Source organism: Grammomys surdaster, unplaced genomic scaffold, assembly GCF_004785775.1.
Source record: "Grammomys surdaster isolate TR1022 unplaced genomic scaffold, NIH_TR_1.0 64, whole genome shotgun sequence".
NCBI classification, from domain to species: Eukaryota; Metazoa; Chordata; class Mammalia; order Rodentia; family Muridae; genus Grammomys; species Grammomys surdaster.
Genome location: NW_021604566.1, coordinates 12,161,293 through 12,187,371, shown reverse-complemented (window position 1 = coordinate 12,187,371; position 26,079 = coordinate 12,161,293). Strand labels below are relative to the sequence as shown.

Here is a 26,079-nt window from a genome sequence, read left to right as displayed (position 1 = left end):
TGGCTGACAGGGGTAAGTGGGGGACAGTGTGGCTGACAGGGGTAAGTAGGGGACAGTGTGGCTGACTCCTTTCTCTCAGTAAAAGGCTGAAGTTACTTCTTTGACAATGATTCTTCCATTGCCTGCTGTTCTCACTTGTCAAGAGCCATCACCGAGGTCACCAGCACAGTCTTTCTTCTATCCAAGTTGCTCTTGTTGCTCTGCTGTTTTCCCTGCCCACTCCCATTCCTCTTTAAAATCATACACAACCCCCTTCTTAGCAGTAATTTTCCCTTCGTGTTAAAATATTGCAGAGATTTAGTTCTCTTTTTAATTTTTTTCCTTTCTTTTCTGTGCTTTTTGGTTATAGTGTGATTGGAATTTTTTGTTGGTTAAAATGTTTGAAAATATATTTTATTAACTACATTAAACATTAATCATACTTTATGTACAAATACACAATATATTATAAAAAATATACATTATATATACTGTACTGGCTGGTTTTCTGTGTCAACTTGACACAAGACGGAGTTATCCCAGAGAAAGGAGCTTCAGTTGAGGAAATGACTCCATGAGATACAGGTGTTAGGTATTTTCTCAATTAGTGATCAAGGGGGAAGGGCCCCTTGTGGGTGGTACAATCCCTGGGCTGGTAGTCCTGGGTTCTATAAGAAAGTAAGCTGACATTACAAGGTCCCCTTCAATTACTGGAGGTCAGGCCTCTATCCCCACCTTCACAAGATTAGAATCGCCACAGCCCGTCTATACTTAGAGAAGGGAGGAGATGTCAGGGGCAGCCCTGCTTATACACTGAAGGCCTAAAATCAGCAATAGGCCTCTCATACCTGTATGCTAACACAAAGTCTTGGATCTCTGTGGAATAACATTGAAACAGATGGCTATAAGCTATTGTAAACAGGCAGCTTTTGTGGAAATTTACCAGCCTGAGTAGTCATAGACCTTGTAAATACGTAGCCTTGGCAGACAGTACCAACTTAGATAAGGACAAGTGAGTCATAGGCAGAGTCATAGTGACCTGTCCCATGAACCTTCACCCAGCCGATACCGTGTTCTGAAAGATATCTGTACTCCTCCTGAACACACACCCTCCCATGTCATCCTTTTCCCCACATCCTACCTTTTTGTGTTTATAACCCCTGTGTGAATAAGTAAAAATTACAATTTGATTTAAAAATAAATAAATAAAAATAAATAAATCACAAGAAAGAAAGAAAGAAAGAAAGAGAGAGAGAGAGAGAGAGAGAGAGAGAGGAAGAAAGAAAGAAAGAAAGAAAGAAAGAAGGAAAGAAAGAAAGAAAGAAAGCTAGCTAGCTGAGCAAGCCAGGAGAAGCAAGCCAGTAAGTAACATCAGTCCATGGTCTCTGCATCAGCTCCTGCTTCCTGACCTGCTTGAGTTCCAGTCCTGACTTCCCTTGGTGATGAACAGCAATGTGGAAGTGTAAGCTGAATAAACCCTTTCCTCCCCAACTTGCTTCTTGGTCATGATGTTTGTGCAGGAATAGAAACCCTGACTAAGAAACATACAAACTTACATGTATACCTCACCCCTTTGGAAAAAGAGATAGCTGATGCTTCATAATCTGGAATTATCACAAAATTTGGATCATCATCATTATACTCATCATCGTTGTCATCATTATCATCATCAAACAAACACTTGATCAGCACCACAGAGGAAATAGTATTAAGTTGCCAGAGGACTAGTCATAGTGAGGTCCATGTGGGTCAGAGTAACTTGTACATCTTAACTCTGTCTTACTTTGTTCCCATGGGAGGTACCATGACCTTTGTGTCTACAAGGAGGAATGGAGGCAGAGAGCAGGGCCAGAACCATATTCTCTAACTAGGGTTAAAGGTCTCTAACTTCATCTTTATACTATCTCTTTGTGTCTGAATGTGTTGAGACATGTGATGGGCACCTGTTCTCTTCATGCCAGTCAGCAGGATGCTTACAGGAAGCAGGAGGCACCCCTCAGTTTCCTCAAGTCATCTAAACTACTGAAGTGTTTTCCCTGGTGACTATGACAGTGTAGCAGCTAACCCTGAGTACCTATCCTATCCTTTAAAGAGTGAAAAGCTTCTCTTAAGGGAGAAAACTAGAAACAAACAAACAAACAAACAAACAAAGAGAAGAGTCACAATAGATGCTAAAATACACTCTGACTTGTCTTCTGGCTAGCAGATCATTTTTTTTTTTCATTTGGGAATTAAACCAAGGGCCATGCAAATATCCAGTTTATGCCCAGCCCAACGAGAAATGAAGCAAAGGAGCAGTGATATTCATTACAGGTTAATACAATCTGAGGAATTTTGAAAGTCATTTTATAGATGGCACAATAATACTGTTAAGACATGAACTAGGAACTGGAGAGGAAGACTTAAGAGTACTTGCTGTATTTGCAGAGGACCAGAGTCTGGTTCCAGTGCCCATGTTAGGAAGCTCATAGCCATGTGTAACCCCAGCTCCACGGTTTCTAATGCCCTCTTCTGAATTCCATGGGAACCATCCCCTCTACCCCACACGTACATACCCTCACACAGACATACTCCTAGAAACATAAATATTTTTTTAATCTTAAAAAAAAGTATTGAGAAGCTACTTGGGTCTGGTGGCACATGTATATAAGCCCAATACTTGGTAGGCTGAGGCAGTAGAATTAGGAATTCAAGACTACCCTGGCTATGTGTGTCAAGTCTGAGGCTAGCCTGGGCTATATAGTAAGGCTGTGTTTCAAAATAAAATTAAAAAGGACAGAAAGAGAAAAAGATACTTCAAAGTCAAGAGACTCCACAGGCAGCCATACAAAATCACTGATCAATGGCAGAAATTGTCATGCTACATTTAATAGGGGTACATTTGGAAGTGAGGCAACTCAATTGTTAAAGCGCTTGCAGCATGGGTGTCATAAAGACCAGAGTTAAAATCCCCAACACCTGCCCCAAACCAGCCAGACCTGGAACGATCCCAGCACCTGTGGTGATATGAACACCCTGGAGCATAAGCTGCACATGCACATGCACAGAATACTAAGTTTCCTGCTTACTATGGGTTCTCATCCCTAAGATCAGTCTCTCTATACATAGTGTGTGTAGGCATGAAGTGTCCCTAAAATCCAAAAAACATCTGACAGCATGAGGATTTCTTTCCTCAAGCACATTGGTAAACATGTTCAATCGCTATTTCTCAAGGTATCGGAGGCTGGGTATTTTGCATCCTAACCCTTTATTGACAATGACGGAAAACATAGTTAAGGACATATGATTAAAAGAGAGAAATAAAAAACTTTTAAGACTCACATTCAGAACCATTTGTCTTGGGCTGGAGAAATGGCTCAGCAGTTAAGAGCACTTGTTACTCTGGACAGGACCCAGATAAATTATCTATAACTGCAGTTCCAGGTGAACTAAGATGCTTTGCTGACCCCCATGGGCACCAGGCACACATGTGGCACACATACATATATGTAGGCAAAACACCCAAACATACACTGTACAGTAAAATATATTTTTAAAAAACAATCATTTGTCTTAACACCAGACTTTCTAGAAGCCTGCAGTGGCTTCTCTGCTCAGAGGGTGTTTTGTTTTTGCTGTTTGACATTGCTCCTGCTCTATCAGACTCAGATCCTGATGGGCAATGGGACCCTCATCATACCCTGTTTATTTCCCTCATAGTCTGGAGGGATCTACAGTGGCTGAGTGGATTTGGTTGTCTCTCTCCTTGGCAAGATCCTGTGTCAAGCAGTTCTTTACTGTATTAGGCCTTCCATTGTTCCTGGTCTGTGAAATCCATCAATGAAGTATCTCTACCACCTTTTACTCCTCCTGTGTCTCTACTCAAAGGAAACTCAGTACATGTACAACCTGTTCCAAGACAATTTAAAGGTTTTGGAGTCTTACAAATAAGTAGTTTCCTTCTACCAATAAACTCTGTCTTCTATAAAACTGTTTTATTCTGTAGCCATTAAGCATATCAAAACTTTATGATTCAAGCCAATTTTTTGCTTACCAAATGCAAAAACAAATGGAAAAAAATTAGTGGATCTTGACCAGTAGAATTTTAACTTGGTATGTGGTAAAAACTAAACCAATAAAAATCATAAAGTATACATACACTTATGAAATAGTATAAAAAGATTAAGAACCTCAGTATAATAAAGCATTGAAGAAAGATGAATAATACCAATGAATAGAAGAAAACAATTTTATCTTCTTAGTTTAAAGACAGACATATAAACATAACAAAGTTAACATCAACATGTGAACTCCCAATACATCACTGCTTATGTAAATATATAAGACATTCTCAGGAAGCATGAAAGAATTTCCCTAGAAATCGTACACTTGCACTTGTCAAGAGAAAGAATTAGAAATACAGATGAAGTATGCCTTTAAAGGCCCAGTAACAGTGGAGTGGTTAAATACAGTGCCCTTGAGTGTCATGCAGCCACAAAAATGACTTTTGGAAAATCACTTATTGATATAAAGGTGTTTATACAATTGCCTACGGTGTATGTACACATACAAGAATGGCAAGAATTTTATGTAATAGATGACTGAATTTACTTTTGCTTATCCATATTTTCTAATTTATCCTCAACAAATAATGTAGTAACCACACAACAAACATAAGAAATGAAAATTCTACAAAGAATTCCTTCAGCCAGGAAGCAGGAATGAACAGTCAATTTAACTGTCTTTGCATCATAGAAAATCAAAATTAGTTTGTAAATTTGATGTCTGGTATTAAAAAAAAATCAGAAAGATGTTTAATTATGTGAAACTTTTTCTCCAGTACTTTACGAATGCATTTGCCAGGTAACAATCTGCTAATTATAAGTGCTATCTATTAGTCTTGAAGAGGTCTGAGAACCCATGCTTGAGCTGCCATTCCACCTAGATTGTACCTACGCCATGTTTTGTCTGCAATTTCAAACAGAAACCTAGACACTGGTTCTTGGAAGCATTATCTTGAGGCTCCATTAGGGAGCTATAAAGGGATCTGTGTAAATTAGATTTGGTCTTTGGAAGGTCAGTCAGTCAATACACATCACGTACTGTATTATAGAGCAGAGTGTGCTATTCTCCAACACTATCCCATCACTAGAACGAAGAAGCATATTCCTCATAGAAAAGCTGGTTAGTAATCAAGGGTCTTTTACATACCACACCACAGCCTCTTCTCTGGCCAACTTCCCTTATTTTTTATTCTCTTTTGCTAACTGGTAGCAGATAAAAAAGCAGAGACTTTGGCATTAAAAATAAAAACGGAGCATTTGAAATACCACCTGTAGAGATCATTCCATCTAATTCCTTCACATAGATATGAAAATCCTGATCCAGAGGGCAGCAAGTGAAGAACATAATTTGAAATATGTTGTCATCCCGCTTCTGAGCCCAGTTGACTGGCCTCATCAACTCCCAGCTAAGGAACATCACATTTACTATAGGAATTAACAGCCAACAATTGAAGGGAAACAGCAGAGACTCTATACAGACCTTGCATCTGGTAGCTGTACGGTGCCTGTCCAGGTTGAGGGGTGCCAAAGCTTGTGCCATAGCTGAGAAATCCTGTCTGTCCAGGCGACTGAGACTGTGACAATCCACCTTCCGTCTTGATGCCTGCCCATAATGCACCTAAATCAGTTAGTGACAGCTGATCTATCTGTTCATTTTTAGAAGCTGGTAAATATAGACAAGCATATACCCCACAACTGCCCAGTCAAATGTCCCCCAATTCTTCTTCAGGAATACAAAGTGTGAGTGCTTTCAGTTGGATGCTGTAAATTACAAGGTCAATTAAAAAAAAAAATCTTGCCTTGAACGTATTCACATGATTCTCTCTGATCTTCCTGCATTCAGCTTTCTAGAAAGCAGAACTCTTGAGGAATTGTTTCCATAATTCATTTTGTTATTTTACTAGAGTAGGTCACTCTGTCACAGTCAAGAAATAATCACAATGAAAGCTTGGCCCCACAGTTCCACAGTCTCTAAATCTCCTTTTCCCTGAGAAGTAGCTACTGAGTTCCTACCATCGCCATCTTTTTTCTCAACTTTGATGCTAGTACACAAGACATTTTGAAGTCAAAGAATGGCTGCAGGGTATAACACAATGAAGGAGCTTTCCTCTGCGTATCTAAGTCAATGGTTCTCAGCTTCCCTAATGCTGTGACCTTAAATACAGTTCCTCATGTTGTGGTGACCCCCAACCATAACACTGTTTGATAGCTACTTCATCACTATAATGTTGCTATTGTTACGAATCTTAATGTAAATATCTGATATGTGACCCTCATGGGGGGCTGTGACACACAGGTAGAGAGCCACTGATCTAGATCTTTCAGGAAAGGAGGCACAAAGAAAGTAGAATGTCAAAGAACTGAACCTCAAAAACAGCAGAGTGATTTAGAAACCTGTGAATCTGCCCAGTAGTGCCTTTTATCCTGACTTATTTTCAAATATTTAAGTTTAATTCTTCTAAATGTAGGCTAAAGGACTTCTGAATTTATATTATGTAAATGCAAGTTTATATTTTATAGGATTAAAAAAAATAATTTACTGTGGTCCTCAAATACTTCCCAAAGCACCAGAATGGTATACTCATCCCAGAGTGGGACTTGGCAACAAAGGTAAGCCACTGGTCTTAATTATAATTAAAGGCAGTCATGCAAATGAACAACTGTCCTTAATTCCCACAGAGGGAAGATAGAAACATTCCGGCCAAGAAAATTCACATTTTTCAATAATCTTGGTTTTCACTGAAGATAAATTATATCTTTAGGATCTAGGATACACAGTAGTCTGGCTGTTTATTTCCATTTTAGGGGAATTTCATCGGTAGGATGGAGTTAGGTAATCATCCTAAGGCAGTGAAGAACTTGACTTGGCTGGGAGAGGCTATTTTTATTTCTTGAGTAATTCTGAATACTTCATGATGACCTTAACACTGAAAACTTTGTACAGTCTTAACATGGAAAAATGTGATGTGCTGTGTACAGGTAATTTCGAGTCAGTGAACTACTTAAAACATGTAAATAATCCTTGGAAACACACCTGCCCTAGACAGGTGGCTGGACAGTTCTAAAAACTCCCTTATTTCCATGGTGCCACCAGTAGGGACTTTCCCCCTTCGTTCTCTAGGCAAGGGTATCCTGATCTCTCTCTAGCCCTGACTGGGCCACCTGCTTTTACCTTAGAGACTCAGCATGGGGAAATAGCCAGAACAGACATGAAGAAGCAAGAGAAGGTGAAAAACACTACTCATTATAACAAATTCCTTTTCTATCATATCTGCTATTCTTGCTATGAAAATCTCTCACCCCCACCATGGCTATGTGGGGAGAAGACTAAAGAGAGGAATGTGAGGAGGACAGGAGGGCAGTGAGGGGTCACTTCCCCTGGCAGTACAGGTGCCTGTCTACTGGAAAGTCCATGGGCACAGCAAGCAATTTCCTACAAATTCAATTCTGAGCACCAAATTGATGACTGCTTTGATTCATATTACAGCATACAAGCTGAGCAATACAGATGGTGAGTTTCCTTCATCCCCAGAGTAGTTTAAAGGAGTATCATGAAAAAAAAAAAAGGTCCATTATCTACTACAGTGAAAAACTCTGAATGAAAGTCACGGAAAGACAATTTTAGAATGTTCTTTTTTATGCTGCTTCTAAAGCCTGCTTCTAAAAACCCAGCATGTTAGATGGCACTGAGTTCTGGTGGTTTTTGAAGAAAATTTACAGAATCTGGAGTCATATGTAAGTTACACTTGATTTCCATGCATTTTAGAAGAAACTAATAGATGGCTAAATTACTTGAGGTCAAGACACAGTACTGAATGGGGGAAAGTTGTTTAGCTTCTAAGGAGTGGTAAAATACTTTTAACAGAACAACGATGCTTTCAGTAGAGTGCTGGAAAGTATACCACACAAAAATTATAGCTACGACAGTCTAATGGAATGCCAGTATATCTATCACAGTGGCTACAGTACGACCGATTCTTCTGGTCTTTCCCTATGAATACTCATATGCCTTTCCTTGATCATTCTGAGGGGGTTTTCTTCTCAATAAAATGCCCCATATTAATATATTTTACTTGATTTAGTTGGTTGAAAAATTGCAATCACAACTCATTCAAGAAAATGCACTTTTGAAATTTGAAGTCTTTTGTAAATAGAACTTTGGGATTAGGCTGGATTTACTTTTAATTTACAGGTATTGACCCTATCACAATTGAGTTAAATTACACCAAGATAAAGATAATCTCCAGGTGAGAAGAAGCAAATGGCATGGGAGCTTTGAACGTTTCCCGATCAGTGCCTTCAAAGTGCAGTGTGGGAGGTGATATATAGATCACTTTTCTTAATGGGTGATAATGCTGAAATTTGATCATGTAGCCACCCCCAGCTTTGGGGCAAGCAAGAGTTTGTTGAATTCTACGTGTACTTCCTTAATCATAGTTGGGTATCTGATAAACAGGAAATGGATCTTTACCCCAAAAGACTTCATTCATAGAAGTTTTATCACAAATATGCAAAAAAATATTTTGGATTCCAGAGTCAAGTGCTCAGATGCCAAATTCAGATATACACAGAGAGAAAAGTAAGCAAGGGGCCTCCAACCCATGCCATCTGTTCGCCGCCTCTGACCTCATGGGAGGAGGTCACTGTCTTCACAAAGCTCACTAGCAAGAATTACAGAGACTTTATAATAGATAGGTGACAGTGCTTTGTGTAGCAGACCAACAGCCTCATTGTCGAAGTACTACTTGAGCACACATCGGCCCACCAGAATACACCATAAGAATAATGGCCCAGTGACTCACCATAGGAGGAAATTCCATAGGGCTGTCCCGGTTGTGGGTACGTGGCGTAGGCTGTGGCTTGTTGCATTCCTGTGGTAAACTGTGTTTGCCCATATGCAGCCATAGTTTGTGAGGAAGGGGTAGGGAGAATATGTGGGTATGGTCTGCTATTTGTCAGGAATGACAGAAAATAGAAAGCCCATGCATTAGATGGAAACATGCAAGGTAACAATGAACAACTGCATCACAAATTCCAGTTAAAGAGTCTCTTACAGTCAAACTTTCCACTAGCATCAACAAAGCACTTCAAAGTACTTCAGTGCTACCATGTGGCACTTAAAATGAACTTGCATATATATGTAGTTAATTAAGCCTCGAGAAAATTCACTTCTACTTGAATTAAGATGTAACATGGGCATAGACATGACTTATAATAAAATAAAATCTACACAGAAAAGTATTGATTAAGAGAAAATACATCTTACTTGGAAGGATAAATCTGTGGTGGAGAGAATGGGTGAGCTGGTCTCGGACTAAAGCTGCTGCTTCCAAGAGCTGAGGAAGAGGAAAACACACATAGAGCACACACAGTGAGTCAGGAAACTCAACGATCATACTAAACATGCAAAAAACCCAAAACAAACCAACAAATATGACACTGCCATGGCATGACCTATGGCATTGCCACAGAAAATTATGCGTATCTGACCTCTGTGATCTGTAGACTGGGTGGTTTCATATAGGAAGGCCTGGAGAGATGTCTTAACAGGTAGGAGCAAGGACAGCTCTTCCAGAGGACACAGGTTTGGTTCCCAGCACCCACCCAATAATGTTGATTAATAGCCATCTGTAAACTCAGGTCTAGGAGATCTGATGCCTTATTATGGTCTCCTCAGGCCATGTACACACATGGTGTAGAGACACATGCAGGTGACACACCCATACACCCAAAATAAATATAACCCTTTAAAAAACTGGGGCACATCCATGCTGATTGAATGGTTTTGATTTTCAATAAACTTTATAAAAATGTAGATACATCCATAAATATCCTTCAAAGTGCTTTGATGGGGGCATACTGTCTCCTTCAAGAAACCCAGGCTGAATCAGAGGGAGGGAGCTGACAGGCCCCCTGCCTACTGTCCGTATGCATCAGGAACACACAAATCTCAGCATGTACCAGCAAGAAGCATGGTCTAATCTCTCTGGGGAGGCAAATGTTCACATTTGCCTGTGTTGATTTAACAATGTTGTTTAGCACATCTGCATTCCTATGGCTATCTTTAGTGTCTCAGGTTGCATACCGAGCCTGTTTGTTCTTGGGCTGCCCTGTGTCTTCCTGTTCTGTTAGTTGTATGCATTCTTCTTGGATGTTCAAGCAAACATTTTTCCTCCTTAAAGAAGCAGTCAGCATTAAAGCTAAACTTACTTTCTTTTAAAGATTTTCTTGACTATGGATGTTTCAAAAATTTACTAGGCTTCTATCAAATGTTCTTCAATATTCATTCAAATTTTTTTTAAAAAAGCAAAAACACCCATTTTCAATAGTATAAGGGGTTTAAAAAGTTGGCTGTTGCTCTATGTAGAACAATTTACCTGTGTAAAACAACATGCATTTATTTTTTACTACATATTTTCACCTTCAAACTTCCCAGTGTCCCCCTGGCTAAAATGCACAGTGTGGGTGCAATTCCTATAGACTGTGACATGCTGTTTTCTTTTCCCATTAATGGTCACTGCCATCGGGGGCCCTGTCACATAACATGTGCATCCCACATACAACGGCAAGTCTTGTGCACTGAGAGTCACATGCTTTCTCATTTGTCACATGATGCGTGTATGCATGTCACACTCCATTTCCCAGTGGGTGCTTGGGAGAAGAGTAGGAGATTTTGAGTAGAATCTCAGAAGAGATGAACTATATTCTTCTCCATTCAAATAAATGAGACTGAGTCCAGGGACAAACAACAGGTCTGTTTGCATTCTAGCCAGGCACATGGCCAGATTTCCGCCACCGCTGTTCCCTTAGAAGGGGCAGAATTCACATGAAAGGAAATACAAACCAAACTAGTTCATGTCCCCTAGCTTTGGGTACTTATCAAATGCCTACTTGGTCCCAAGCCCCTTGTAGGCTGCTGCAGGAGCAATCATGACAAGACAAGTCCTGGCCTCCTCATGGGGAGATTTGTGAGATGCTCCAGTTTCTGGAGGGAGGAATTGGCGACCATACCCTTAGACTATGACAATGAGGGATTCCTGACGCTTGTCTGGGTCACGTGTAGGGACAAGACCTTCCTCTCTCCTTTCTCTTCCTTCTACCATATAATTTAAAGAAGCTCCCATAATCTGCTTGTTAGGAGAGGAGATTCAGAGTTAATAACAATCTCAAGCCCATGAGTCCCCGTGCTTATTGAGAGAGTGCTCAGTAGTCTCCTGTTCTCAGTCCACACTTCCAGGAGGCAGCCCAGCTATCACTGTCAATAGACCCCTCAGCCAGATCAAAATACTCAAAAGCCTTCAAAGGACTCAAATCTAACAGCTTCCTACTTCCACTCATTCATCACTCTGCTTTAGTCCCCCACACAGATCAATAAGAGATGGCTCCACCCATGTCTCCACTGAAGGGAAGTAACTTAGCAAGGGATATGCAGCCAAGTTCTGAAATCCATCTTCATAGACGCAGGGATGCTCCTGTTTCAAAGCCCCCTTCTGGCTAGTGGCAACACACTTGACAAGACAGCAGGTCTGGGGTTCCTCAGTGGACATGCTTTAATGTATAGACTGGCAGACAGCCTAGATCACCCCCACCTAGCCCATCTTTATTCTTTCTCTACAATTCTTCCCTAACAAGATCCTGGCCCATGACCGTGACTCATGACCTACTGGCTCCTCCAGAAAGATGTGAGAAACCAGTCAACTTTCTTCTGAGCCAGGGAAATTCGAATCTCCTAATTCTATTGTGTCCCCATAAAGCCCTTTCCATGCAATGGTTTGCGTGTGTGTGCTTGTGCGTGTGCATGTGTGTGTGTGTGTGTGCATGTGTGTGTGTGTGTGTGTGTGTGCATGTGTGTGTGTGTGTGTATGGTATGTGTCATGCACACCCTTATGTGGGGAGGGTAGAGGCCAAAATCATGTCTTCCTCAATCACTTCTCCAACCTATTTTTTTGAGAATGCATGCTTCAAGTTTTACATGGCCACAGAAAATCAAATTTATGTTCTCAAGCTTCTGGGACAAGGATTTGGCTGCTGCATTATCTCCTCAGCCCCCAAAACAATGATCAAAGTTAGATCATGCAAAAACCTGAAGTACCAACAAGCCCAAGCCCCCTTAGCCAAAACTCCTTCCTTCACTCACCATGGACCATGCTCAGATGAGCCCTCCACACAGGAGCCTCCATTTAGAAAGAACATCAACAGCTCTTCTACTCTCCCGTGAACACCTTTCATTTGCTTCAAAATTGGAGCCTCAAACTTGTCTATTTTCAGAGCTACTTAATAAGAAAACCATACTTATAATTCATAAGGCTTTCCTCTCCAAATGGCACCATATTTTGTATTTGATATCACTAGATTGATTGATTCCATGAATGGACGCTTAACTAACAAAATTAGTAACAAATTAAGATTTTAGGGGAACTGACAGGTTAGCCTTACAAAAGCCTTACAAACATATTGTTTATAGTCCCTATGGACATTAAATTTTTTAAATGACTAAAATAATTGTGCCAGGGTTAGAAAGAGAGCTTGCAGATAAAAGCGCTGGGGGCAAGCCTACAGACTTGAGTTTCACCCCTGGGACCTCCATGGTGGAAGGAGAGAACTTATTCTTGATTGCTGTTCTCTGACTTCTATACAATGGCCTATATGTGTGTATACATGAATGAGTACAGACACACACACACAATTAATTAGTCTGTTAATTAACTAGCTTGTACTGGTAATGAGTAAATGAGCGAAACATCACAATTGTTTCAAAACACAATAAACAACTTTGTAGTTTTCAAGTCTGCCACATGCTTTGGCAAGTGAAGTAGTCTCCCCTAGTGTCTCCACACTGACGGTGGGAAAGGAAATGACATTGGTACCACCAGAGTAGCCCTGTACCTTCTTCCACTTGCTAACTGTTTCTACAAGGATGAAAGAGCATCATCTCCATAGCACTCCGCTTCTTAGAGCTTCAGCCCACTCCCCAGGTCACCCACTACTTCCCTCTTTTTCCTCATATAAAGACTCTAGAAAATATGATCTTTTCTAGATCCCACAGTGTACCCCTCTACCTTCACCTAAGCTCTGGTTCAAGGACTTGCTTTTCTTATATATCTTTTCAAAGTTGCAGCTGCCAAGTGCCTTGGATTCAAGGTATTCTAAGAATCCGAGCCAAGTGCTTCATCACAGCATTTGTAATATGCTTCTGGAAAAGCTTTCATTTTATATAGCTCATGAAAGCTGTTTATCATCCCCATGGTGACTACCTCCTAGACACTCACTTGCACTGGCAATATCTTTAGTATTTGGCAGTATCTCCCAATCGGTCCCAATATCATTATCCTGAAACTTCTCTTTTTCTATACAGATCTCTATGCTGGCTCAAGGCCATAGTCCCAGCTTTTTATTTCTCCATTTCACGTTTCAAACCACAAGGCCGTTTCCTCCCTTCACTTGGGAACATGTAACAAGCACCGCTAATGCAGCTAATATTATTATGTCTACTGGCACTGTTAGTGTGGCTGATACCAAGAAACTCTGTTCTCATGGGGCTACACCATAAACAGGACAACAGAGAATGAAAAAGAATTTCAAAAGTACTGATGAAGGCTAAGCAGGAGAGTACAGAGAACCAACTGTAGAACTGTGCCATGCCTTCCCACTGGGTTGGAGATTCGGGGAGACTATTTCTTTCCAGAATGTTTATCCCCTTGTACATCTTTTCCAAGGCCACCATGAGATGCAGGACTCTTGACACCTTTGCCTCCTGTCAGGTTATTATTGGCTTGTATCTTGTCTGCTGAGGCAGCTGGAGACAGCAGAAGAACTCTTCTATTAGCCCTTTAAAGCCTCTCAGTTCTCCTACCTCTACTTTCCCTCACATCCTATCTCCACATTCTTGACTCTGGATCAAACCAAAAGTCTTTCCACCTGGGTTGCTAAGCCTTAGAGCAGCAGTTCTCAACCTTCTTAACACTGCGACCCTTTAACACAGTTCCTCATGTGGTGGTGAGCCCTAACCAGACAATTGTTTCACTGTTACTTCATAACTGTAATTCTTCTACTGTTGTCAATCATGATGTAACTATCTGATAAGATGTTTATCTGACACGTGATCCCTACAAGAGCTGCAACCCACAGGTTGAGACCCACTGCTTTAAAGGGAAAACTTACTGGGTGAATACATAATCCATGTTCAAGAGCTTTGTGTAGACTCTGACTGCGTGTCTACCCTCCTTTACGCTTGTAAGCTACCTCGCCATGCGTTCCTAGTTTCCACAGCATGTCCTCTGTTTCCTCCAGCTCTGCAGATTCACAGGTCTCACTAATCCTCACTCTTCAGAAGAAAACAGACTGAATTCACTACTCATTTATTCATGTGTTACTTTACTGAGCAAAGATGGATGGCCTGCCATAGGCATCAAAAATACAAAGCTAACAAAGGGCAGAATCTCTTCAAATTCTGTTACCCTCCTCTGGTAAGGTGGTTTAATTTGTGATTGAATAATACTATTTTAGAATCTATAAGTGCCATATATAAACTCAATAAAGAAACTCTGAAAAACAGATAATAGCAGAAAAAAACAAAATTCAAAATGTGTCCTGCTACCTAGGCACAAGCACCATTTTGTTCCCTTATACATAGGAACATATTCCTGCAAAGAAATTGCCTTTCTCTGTGTAGCTCTGGTTGTCCTGAAATTTATTCTGTAGACCAGGCTGGCCTCGAACTCAGAGCTCTGCCTGCCTCTGGCTCTGAGTGTTGCAACTAAAGCTGTGCATCACCATAGGTTTCCAAGATCATAGTCTATAGATGCTGCCCTTTCACCTCATAGAACTAAAAATTTTTTCAGGTCGTCATCTTGTTTGTTTGGTGTGTGTGTGTGTGTGTTTCTACATATACATTGTGTATAAGTATTTATGATATACATACTTACATATGTGTATAACAGCTATGTAGGAATTAATCTACCATATAGACAGTGCTTCTTTTTAAATTCGTTTCTGCTTTTACTTCTATATTTCAATATTTTTCTATTTTTACTTCTATAGTTCAATATTCACACATCATCTTTAATAATCTCTGTTACATAGGATTATGTATCCAGCATATATATGTATGTATGTATGTACGTATGTATGTATGTATTTTTATATATATGGAGGAAGGGGGTTTCTGTCTTCTGTCTTAAACCTTAATACATTCAAACTTTACCATCATGTGTACTCCAAAGTTCCCATCTGCAAACTTTTTGAGCTTTAGTGCTTATTATATCCGGCATCTTCAGGTAGTTCGTACTCTTATCCAACATACCCTGAATTACAGAGTGAGACATGCTCCACACGTGCTTAGCTCTACTTCTCTCTGTCTTGCTTGACTCACCCAAAGGCCATTGATCATGGATGACTTAAATTTTACATCATAAATGTATCACATCCCTCATGTTCACATTCTCATTGCCAGAAATTGACCACAATTCTTAACCAAAGTAATGAAAACCTCTAAAACTGGCCTCTCACTTGGATTCAGGTGTCTCCAAATACATTGCCCCTGTGCTTATGATTATGAATAATTAATGTCTGTGTCAGTCTGTCCTTTGGTGTCTCCCATTGCACAGAGCCCAAAAACAATTCCAGAGAAACTTGCTGGTCTCCTTGGACTCTGAAACCACTCCCTCTGTAGTACATCCACATTGCCCACAAAGTGCCCATTGGGAATGTCATTGTCAACTCCAACAGCTCCATTTCCTCTGTGCTATGGTTCCCTCCAATGAGGTACTCAATCCATCAATGTCCCCCTCCACAGTTACATGTGAGCTTATGCTGCTTGTTTCCTAGATCTGAGTGTGACTATCTAGTCTGGGATGTCTTTCTAATAGTGTACCTTGGCCTGATCTCTACCAGATCCTTGCGTGGGTGCTCGTCAACCTTGGTTCTTCCCTCTGCTACTGTCAAACCACTGGGATAATTTGTCAGTTGTTCATCCCAGTAAGCCCTGAACTCGGACCATTTTCATATATCTATGAATTTATGATGGCACAAATCACATCGCCTTAGAGCAGCCAAATCCCATCACGTGTGTTTTGAGAGAAGAAACTGACATAATGCGCTGTCATTTTCTCATTGCTCTCATCCAATATCGTTAGTCCCAAAACTGTGCACGCATACCTAACTTTATACCTGCATAGAAGCTCTTTCCACTGTGCTGTGTTGTAAATGTGTCATTTTAAGAACTTGACCATCAGTCATAAATCTGAGAAGGCACAGCACTTCTAAAACACAGATCTTAAAAACAGAGCAGACCTTAAAAACCTAGCAGACAATACAACAAGGGTATATAATTTAAGCGATACCTTTGACAGAAATCATTTTTCAATAAAATAATTCACTCTGGGTGGCTTGGTAAGTGTGTGGCAAAGGTCTCACAGGAGGTTACTGCCACCGTTAATTTCTTTGGAGTGTTTCCATTCTGACAGACATGAAGTGCGTGTGCTGTTTGCTACAGTTTGACAGACATGAAGTGTGTGTATGCTGCTTGCTAGGGGATGCACTAGTGTGGCAGTAAGGAGAACCTAGGAATACAAGCCTGTTTCACAGAGTCAACCTAACATAGACTTTCTTCAAATGAGAGTCAGGCTTGATGGTACTAAGTCTACATAGGCTATTTTCAAGAGTCAAATTTTGCCTAAGGAGACTTGGATGATTGGGGGGAAAAAGATAAAAATAAATGGAGAAGCATCATTCACATATAAAGTTAATTTTTGTTGAAGAGAGGAGAAGAAAAGTCCATTTATCTTCTTCTTTGGAAAACAATGTTCTTTGCAAACATGTTAGAGGGAATACAAAAACTGAGACTGTTCATTTGTCACTTGGAAGAAAACTATGTCTTGCATCTGTATCTGCGAATACTCACTTACATAAACACATATACTCCTATAATAAACTAGGAGACACAATGCTTAGTGCAAATGGGAAAATCTAATTTTTGTTCCTTACCTGAACCTGAGAAACTGTCTAAAGACCCGTCTGCTGCTGTGGAAGCTATTTCGCTGTTGCTCATTGGCTCTGTTTTAACTACAAAAGTAAACACACATCGTATACTGAATTAGTAGTCATTTGTAAAGGTATGAGAGAAAAACTATAACATCCAAAATAATGAGAAAAATCATTTTATAATACAATATTTTCACAGTTGATGTAAATCAGATTTTTTTTTACTAGACTCTGTTTTCATGTGTTAAATTTCTTCTCTATAAGAATATCCACTTTTCTGTTACAAATTACTCTTTAGATTAGTAGTTCCAACCTTCCTAACACTTCAACCCATTAATGCAGTTTTTCATGCTGTGATGACCCCAACTATAAAATTATTTCATTGCTACTTCATAACTATAGTTTTGCTACTGTTATTAATCATAATGCAAATATCTGATATGCAGAATATTTGTTATGTGACCCCTGTGAGGATCGAGACCCAGAGGTTGAGAAACACTCCTTTAAAGGATGAATTAATTTTGTTTTTACAGTATATATTTACCAATTTGCTTATTAGTAAAAATATTATAATATATATGTAACAAACAATCTGAAATTACTTTTTGGTGTTTGTATAGAATCTGTTAGTTAGCCAAGCAATAAGAAAGAAAAATTTTAAATATTTGAAGAAGTAGGGAAAAATAAATGGGCAGATTTAAGCCTAGCAGGTTCGATGGTGATTATGGACATGTATGTTCATATGCACCTACTACTATTACTACTACTACTACACACACACACACTTCTTTAGATATCTAGTATAGTGTAGACTCGCAGACTCAATCTTAAGTTAATAAACTCCTATCACCATGCCACTTCATATCATCAATTCATCAATATTTTTTGCACTATGAAGAAAAAAGGAATTTTCCTACTCCAAAATATTGACAAAAGATACTATGAAGCATATATATATATATATATATATATATACATATATATGTATATATATATATATATATAAAATCTTTTTTCTCAATTTAGGCTATAGAATGTTCACAAAACCCACTCCCAACAATATGACAAGATCCTTGTATACCACTAAACAGAGTCATACTGCTCCAAAACTCAGCACATCTGCCTTTTTCTCCCTAGGTTTAGAATCCCCTTTTTGGAGTACCATCATTTGACTGTTCCTAACCTATGTGTGAAGGTGACTTATTCTCTATTCCAAATAAACTAATACTCTAAATTCAACCTGAAACTCTATGTTCCCTGAAGTGAAGGTTCTGACCAGAGAGTCTTGAGGGAGAGAGGCTCCTTCCTCAAAGTAAAAATATTCTGCGTTGTGAAAAGATGATGGAGAAAATAGTTCTTTTGTCTCAGGATGTCACCATCGCTCCAAAACACTGGCAAAGGACTCATCCAGCTCAACTTCTGGCCCTGGGCATTTTACACACACAGACACACAGACACACACACACAAAATGAGTAGTTTTCACATGAGCATTATAAGTAGATGGGTAGATGGATCAGATAGCCATTTCAGTAAAATAATTACTTACATGGTTTTTAAACAAAGTTGGGAGAAACACACATATGCACACATGCACGCACATACATGCACACACACCCCGAGACTAATAGAAACCATTCTGCCTTATTGTTTTCATGTAGACCACACAACAGTGAGACTCAAGTTCTGACTCAAGTTTTCACTTTTCTGCCAGTTGTTTTGGGTTAGAAGTCTTAGTTGATGCTAATGCATGCTGACAGAAGCCTGCCGTTCCCTTCTTCCCCCATGCCACCAGACACCTAATGTTCTTGCTCTTCATAACCACGACATTGCCACCACAGCTGTAGGAAAGCCAACAGTAACTACAAGGGGGTTTCCTGGACAAGATGCCCAAAATTATACGTCATGGTCCTTTAAAGACCTGACACAGGGCCCTCATCAAGTCATGTGATCACAATTGGTCTAGCCCCCTGTCGAAACGGATCACCAGAGGGAGACTAAGCTTAGACCTTTTGCTGAGCAAAACAAGATAGTGGGGTAAGATGAAAACTGATCATGTAAAATGCCTACTATGGGTCAGCTTTCTTAGGCTGTTATCATTGTAAGAAACCCTTAGGTCCTTACAAGGTCTCAGAAACTCCTTAGTCAGGTACTACCTTGTTGCTCTCACCTGTAAAAAAACTGAACCTAGAGGCTAGGAAGTGCCTAAAACTGATTTAATTTGGCAAGTTCCTTTATTTCTGAGCCTGTGACCAAAGTTCAATAAAACAATAATAAGTAAGTAGCTCTTTGCAAAAGTTAGAGCTGGGAGAAGTCGGCTCAGTGTCACAGGCTGTGGTTTGATTAGAAAGTAGGACTCTGCCAGTTCCAACCGGCAGAGCTTCCAGGCTAGTGAGGGACTGGATGATCTCAAGTAGAAATTCCCTGCTAAGACATCGAGAAAAGATGAAGAACTTTTCTACTGCCTTGGTTGTTGGTCCAAATTGCTTCTAAGTCTGCCAAATCTAAGGTCAATGATTCTATACCTTGAACTATACAATTACTCTGAGAAAGTTTACCTACAACAAAACCCCTTCTATCTCTGCTCTCCTGAAATCTATGTCTCTGCATGATCACGCTCAATCAAGTGGCAGCTCTCACTCCCACCAGGAACTTCAATTGTTCTTGAAATCCATTAAAACTAGGCGAAAAAAGAAAGGAAGGGAAGATGATACTCTCTTTGAGGTCCCAAGATCATTGCCTTTTTGCTGTCATTCAAATACAGCCATCTATACACTAAAAACCAGAGTCCCACTGAATCTAGTTTCTAAAAAGGCTCTCTGTTAAAGAGGAGATGATTTCCATAGAGTAACTACCGGGATGTGCACGATTGTATCAGTCCTGTAATTGAATATCTTGATCAACAGAAGCCTAGTGATTTATTGTGGTGTAATATATTCTCTGAGGGGCTGGGGAGATGGCTCAGTGGATAAAGAGTTTGCTGTGTAGGCATGAATACCTGAGTTCATATCTCTAGGATAAACTAGGCATGGCAGCATGCACGTGTAATCTCAGTGATGGAGACAGAGTGAAGACAGGTAGATTGATCCCAAGGGCTCTCTAGCCAGATAACCTAGCCTATACAGGGAGCTTCCGGTTTAATGAGAGATCCTGTCTTAAAAGTAAGGTGAAGACACTCCATATTGATCTTTGGTCTACCCAGGCTCACTCGTGGGTGAGTACACATACATGGATACTATACAATAGACAGACAGACAGACAGACAGACACACACACACACACGAGTTCATGAAGGAAAACTTCCTCTCCAAAACCAACCAATATATATATATCTTTTTTTTTAAGGCCAATTATACCCCAGTTGAAGAACTGAGGAGACAATGGCAATGTGTCCACTGGAATCTTACTCACTTCATCTTACCTGAATGATATCACACAGAGCAATAGGCCACAAAAAAAATTACTGAACATCTCTCCATAGTTTTGAGTTTTTCAATATCATGTGCTGACTTTTTATAGAATATACTATAACATGTCCTCAGTTTACTAAAAAGTAGCTATTTTTTTCTCTATTATTAGCAGTCCTATATCTTTTTCCTCTACTTCCCTTCTGGCCTGACATCTGACCCTGGGCAACTGTCTCATAGTTGTTATTCTTTGAAGTATTCAGCAATTTCATCATGTGACCACACACTCCAGACCTTAGCTATCCTGGGCCATTGCTATGTTTCAGATGTTGTGCAAACATCGATCTACTAAAGCCTTTGAGCATCCATGTTGGGTCAGCACATCTAATCATCTGCGGCTGGGTTTCTACAGTTTAATTCTTTGGACCTAATCATCTTTTTCACATGATGTTTTTTTTAATTATTTATTTTTACCAAAATGTAATACAGATTCACAAAATGTTAAGAGAAAGATCTGGTACCGAGAAAGAGCTGAAAGTATGTTCACAATCATCACTAATGTAAACAGCAAGCAGTATAAATTCTCCTCTGTGGAACATCCATCTCTTTTCTGCTTGAAAGAAGAAATACTATGAAGTAGCATCAAATATAGACTTGAAAGTCATAGCTGATTACTATTGGTACTTCGATCTAGTTTTACCACCAAGAGTGCAAACCTAGAATAAGGTACTTAATGCTGAGTACCTCACTTTTCTCATCTATTCTGAGCTTTATATGCTCAGATGAGAATAAAGAATGGTAAAGACTATAATGACTTCAGAAGTACATTGTGTTCAGGGGCCAAGCTTTAGATTTGCCCTCTCTCTTCTTACAGTATCTCTTTAAGCACAAAAAATTAAAATATTTTTCTCCCACTGGTTGAGTTGCATGCTAGGAAAATACTCTGCCATGGAACTACATCCCTGGATCCAAAAGCATATTTTGAAGGTACAGAAAACACTGTTAAAATCTCTCAGCAGCCCCAGATTAAAGTCAGGCTTATGCTGCCAGAAGAAATGCGAGGATCTAACGGAAAAAAAAATCAATCAGTGGGCCTTCCCTAAGGAATGTCGAATCAAATTAAGCAAGGTATTTTAGGAATAACTCAAGGAGGCAGGACTTAATCATGATTACATTAAGAAAACTAGTGCCTTGGACATTACTGTCATCAGTGTATGCTTCTGCTGAAGAAGCAGGCCAGCAGAAGGATGGTGTGGGGCCAGCAGTGAGCAGCAATTTCAGAATAAATGTGGAAATTCTATCATTCTTTACAAAGTAAGCTGACCCCTGAAAACAAGAACACCTCTTTTATACTGTAAGAGGAGACTCTTGACTATCAGACCCTTGTGGCATGGTGAGATTAGCTGTGACAGAAGTCGGCCAACGAGGCCCTGCACTGTAATTCCAGGTTCGTCAACTTCTGGATGAACTTTAAATGTTATGGTCATGAAAACACATCTCCAAACTAACAGGGCAATCAGAGAAGTGTTCAATCCATTTGATGAGTGATAATTCTCCCATATATAAGTTCAGTCCAAATGGTAGCTCTGCTTGTTGGACCTGTGCCAGCTTGTGCTTTGATGGATTTGCCCAGAAAAGCACATGGACGTGGAATGGCATCAGGCTGGGTGACATCAGTCCTGAATCTTCCCCTCCTTTCCAGTCTCCTCCCCAGTCAGTATCTAAATTCTTCTTACTGTAGCTCTCCAATTGGCATAAGCCCAGACACAAAGGTACTTGAGAGACCCAGTTTGACAATCCTCTGCTTCCCATGGTTCCTTCCTCTCAACTGCTCTCATTCAAGTCTGACTAAAACTGTATCACCTCCAAGAAGCATCCCATTTTCCCCATTTTCTTCCTCCTGCCAGACTCATTCAGAACACAAATCCCATGACCCTACCCTTCTCCTCCTTGTTCATGAATTGTCTCTCAACCACGATCCTTTGCAAGCTGTCTTTCTGGGCACTTGCTTTTAAATTTTCAGCAATCAACTCCCTTTTCTACTCTGCTAATCATTCTGTTACCTTCTGTTGCTTCTTTAAATGGTTTTTCCCAATTTCCGACCTTAATTTTTCTTGGTTTTAATTTTTCAAGCCTTCTAAATAAACCCTTTTCTGCAACAGTTTTCTTTTAAGTCATTGATTCCTTTTTTTTTTTTCTGCTGTATTATCTTTCTTTTTGCTTCTGTCTATTCTGGGGTTCCATAATTCTACCTCCTTCCCACCTTGCTCCATTTTCCTTCACGATAATTTTTCTTGCCTTCCATACCTTTTAAAAATGATTTTTATATAGACAACTCCTCAACCATCATCTATATACACACAATGTTGTCATAGAAACAAATCATCTGGTTAAAACCTGACTCACAGCCTGACCAAACATACCACCACCTCCCTCAGAAGCCTCAACTTTTATGTCACAAAGACTGGATGTTTCCCTTCCAGTTGGATTTCTCCCGCTGCCTCATTTCTTAAATCCCACTACCCAGCTTGGATCTTGAGCATGCCTCAGATATTGATGTAGAGACACGACCCCCTCTGTATGATGTAACTGAAGGTTGTGAAACTTTTAATTTTGTTATTCTTCACATCTTTTCCTGTACCCACCATGAGAGAATGATGTTTTTGTGTGCATATGTTCCAACCGTATTAAAATGCCTTTCCCTTGACCAGTACTTGAAAAGCCACAATGTGGCCCACTGGAACACTGGTAGAGTGCTAGCCAAGCATGCATAAGACTCTGGCTTCTATATCCAAAAATGGGGGTATTGAGTCCACCAGTTCATGGACTCATAAAACACATAGTCCAAATACCTTTCTTTCTAGTTACCTCGGGTAATTTGTTACAGTGACAGAAAGCTGACAAAGCAAACCTATAACTTCTACCACTCTCTTCTTTTTCACCTACCTTCTAAATCTCACAGTCATTCTCCTTCCTAATCACCTTCTGCCTCTTACAAAGGTGAAGATTGGAGCAGCAGGTCTACTCTCTCAACTGTAGACAATTATATATTTCAGTGGCCTAGATTTGTACAATACTTCTGGCACTGAGACCTTAGGTATGTATGAAGTTTTTATTCTCTATTCATTATGCATTAGACTTTTACAAATCATACAGTCTCATCTACTTGTCCTGATTCTGTGTGACACTATATTCTATGGGCTATAAAGAAGGAAACACATGCCCCACATGCCCTATAAACAAACACGTAAACCACAGTGGCCAGTGCTTTCACCCAGCTCCAGCTTTGCCAGTCTCTTAACTCCTCACATTAAATATTGGATAAGTTTTCCATGGATGAATCACGTACTTAAAGTTTCATTTAAAAATCCCACCAAGTCTCCCTTAAATGAGATTATGACTATGACTTACGCATAATTATTTCTTCACTTCAATCTCACTACACATCTCATAGCCTTATGCATCTTCATGTATAATAAATTCGTTCATAGCAGGAGAAACATTTTAAAATTTTTCTCTTGACACAATTCAGGCCAATATATGGTTCACAGAATGCAGTAGTTATAGAAGAAACAGATGGAGTTAAAAGGTCTACCCACCTGAACACACTTCATTTCATTTAAACCATGGGGCATACTGCTCAGGCAAACACAAACATCACTGAAATCTAAGACAGCATGTACTCCCCCTTGGGTTATCACTTTGGGAATTTATATGCAAGGTCTCTCATCAAAGTATCTCATGAGCAGGACACACAGACAGTATTTGTGCCACTTGAAATCAGGTACAACTTGGGCATTATTATAAAATAATATCTTTAGGTTTTTGTTTGTTTAAAGCATGCCCTTCTTGACTTAGAAAGGAGACAGGTAAATAAATAGCCATAGTTTTGGTAATAATAGTGCTGTAGCGATCAAAGAGAGAAAAACACATCTGAGTAATGGTTCAGATTCAATGACATCACTTATCCTTTCAAACGCTCTTTTTCTTAAACCATAGGCAAAAGTGAAAATACATTTTTTGATAAAACTGTAGTTTTGATAATAACTGTGCTATGGAATGCGTGCCCTTCAACAATGATGCTCTCCTTCACCTCAGGCTCAGGTACATGCAGCCAGCTGATCACAAAATGAAACCTCTGAAACTAAGAGTCAAAATGTAATCTTCTTCCCTAGCTGGAAGATTCAGCTACTTGTGTAGGGCACTTAGTCATAGGAATGAAAATGTAACCAACACACACTGACAAAAGGAAATGGTTAAGACCTTTAAGACCTGTTAGTCACAGAAACAGCAATGACAGTGGCACCTGAAGAGGCTGAGGCTGGTGACTATCTTGTAAAAAAAAAAAAATTGAATGAATAAATAAGTAAATAAGTAAATAAATAAATAAATAGTAAATGCAGGCTTCCTTGAAAGGTCCTTCCTTCATAGAGCTAATTAGCATTTTTTGTTCTTTTTTTTTTTTTTTAATCACGGTTAGCATTCTTGTTCTAGTGGCTCAGGTTCTCAACACATCAAACCCTGGATGGATTGAGACCATACTGGAATACTGGAGCTCACAGTTCACAATCCAAACATTCCCTGAGTATAGAGCCAGCTTGCTACCCAAAGCACTTTCACAGTATTGTATCATCCCTTTCTCAAAATATTCACTGGCTTCTCCTACTGGCCCAGAAGTTCAAATTCTTCAGCCTGACACTCAGGGTCCTCCAAGAGCTGGCTCCAGTAGACTCCCCCAACCCTATCTCCTATCAATTCCTTCAGTAGCTCAACCTTCTCCTCAGTCCCTGAAACTATCCAGCCTTTGTTCACGGCGCTCCCTCATTAGCATGCATTCCAGCTCTTCCCCACCTATTCAAATTCTACCCATTTCCTTAGGGCTCAGATTCCACCTCGGCCTTGAAGCTCCGCCAGAACCTAGCAAGCTGAAGAGCTCTTTCTTCTGAACTCTAAGGGCACTTTTTGTTTGCACCAGTGGCTCCTAACCTTCTTGAGAATGAAGCGCTTTTTATGACACCAAAATACTTCAAAACCCAAGGATAGCTTTGTTCCAATCTGCTTGTGGAGAAAGTACAGGGTCACACAACCTTCCCTGAAACTAATGACAAAAGCTTTGCATTTGAACAAGTGCAGCAGACAGTCACGTGTACAAAGAGTATGCATGTGACTTGCTAAAGTGATCACCAAACTCACAAATTTGGCTCCATACACAAAACAGTGTTCTTGCCTGTTCTTGCCTTCAGCCAGTGTTCTCCTGCTCTGTATCATAGGCTGAAGATCTTAGTGTCCAAAAGCTATTTTGGAATATAATTGTCTTTCAGGTTTTTGCCAGAAGTCGGAATCTGTATCTCCCCCAACGAGAGCATGATCTCCTTAAGTCAGGGTCAGTTGATATTCTTAGTTGAACTGCTGAGTTCCTCCGCAATGCTTTACACACAGTGAAAACTTTGTTCTCCCCTTCTGTCCCCAATATTGTCTGAAGAAGTTTACAGGGTGTAAAAAAGGCTGGGAAGACCACTAGGTGAATCATCAAAACTGACCGCTTGGAGTCATTAAGTAATATTTTACTGCTGTTCTCTGGTGATTGAGCTAGGAGGCTGCTAAACTGTTCTATATCTGTCTTCAAAGAAGAAGAAGAAGAAGAAGAAGAAGAAGAAGAAGAAGAAGAAGA

At 39.9% G+C, this 26,079-nt stretch overlaps 1 protein-coding gene across 7 annotated transcripts in view; it reads right to left on the bottom strand.

Moving 5' to 3' along the window:
* Eya1 (EYA transcriptional coactivator and phosphatase 1) overlaps positions 1-26,079 on the bottom strand; it is a 144,077-nt gene that overhangs the window by 100,511 nt on the left and 17,487 nt on the right. Inside the window, exons 4-7 of one of the 7 annotated variants that reach the window (XM_028769336.1) lie at positions 17,007-17,084; positions 9,289-9,358; positions 8,825-8,967; positions 5,503-5,625 (exon numbers count right to left, since the gene is read on the bottom strand). In XM_028769336.1, coding sequence (XP_028625169.1) covers positions 5,503-5,625; positions 8,825-8,967; positions 9,289-9,358; positions 17,007-17,084 — 414 coding nt within the window. Of the gene's footprint in view, positions 1-5,502; positions 5,641-8,824; positions 8,971-9,288; positions 9,359-17,006; positions 17,085-26,079 lie in introns of all 7 variants that reach the window. The other 6 variants (XM_028769347.1, XM_028769330.1, XM_028769310.1 and 3 more) reach the window with 6 other exon arrangements.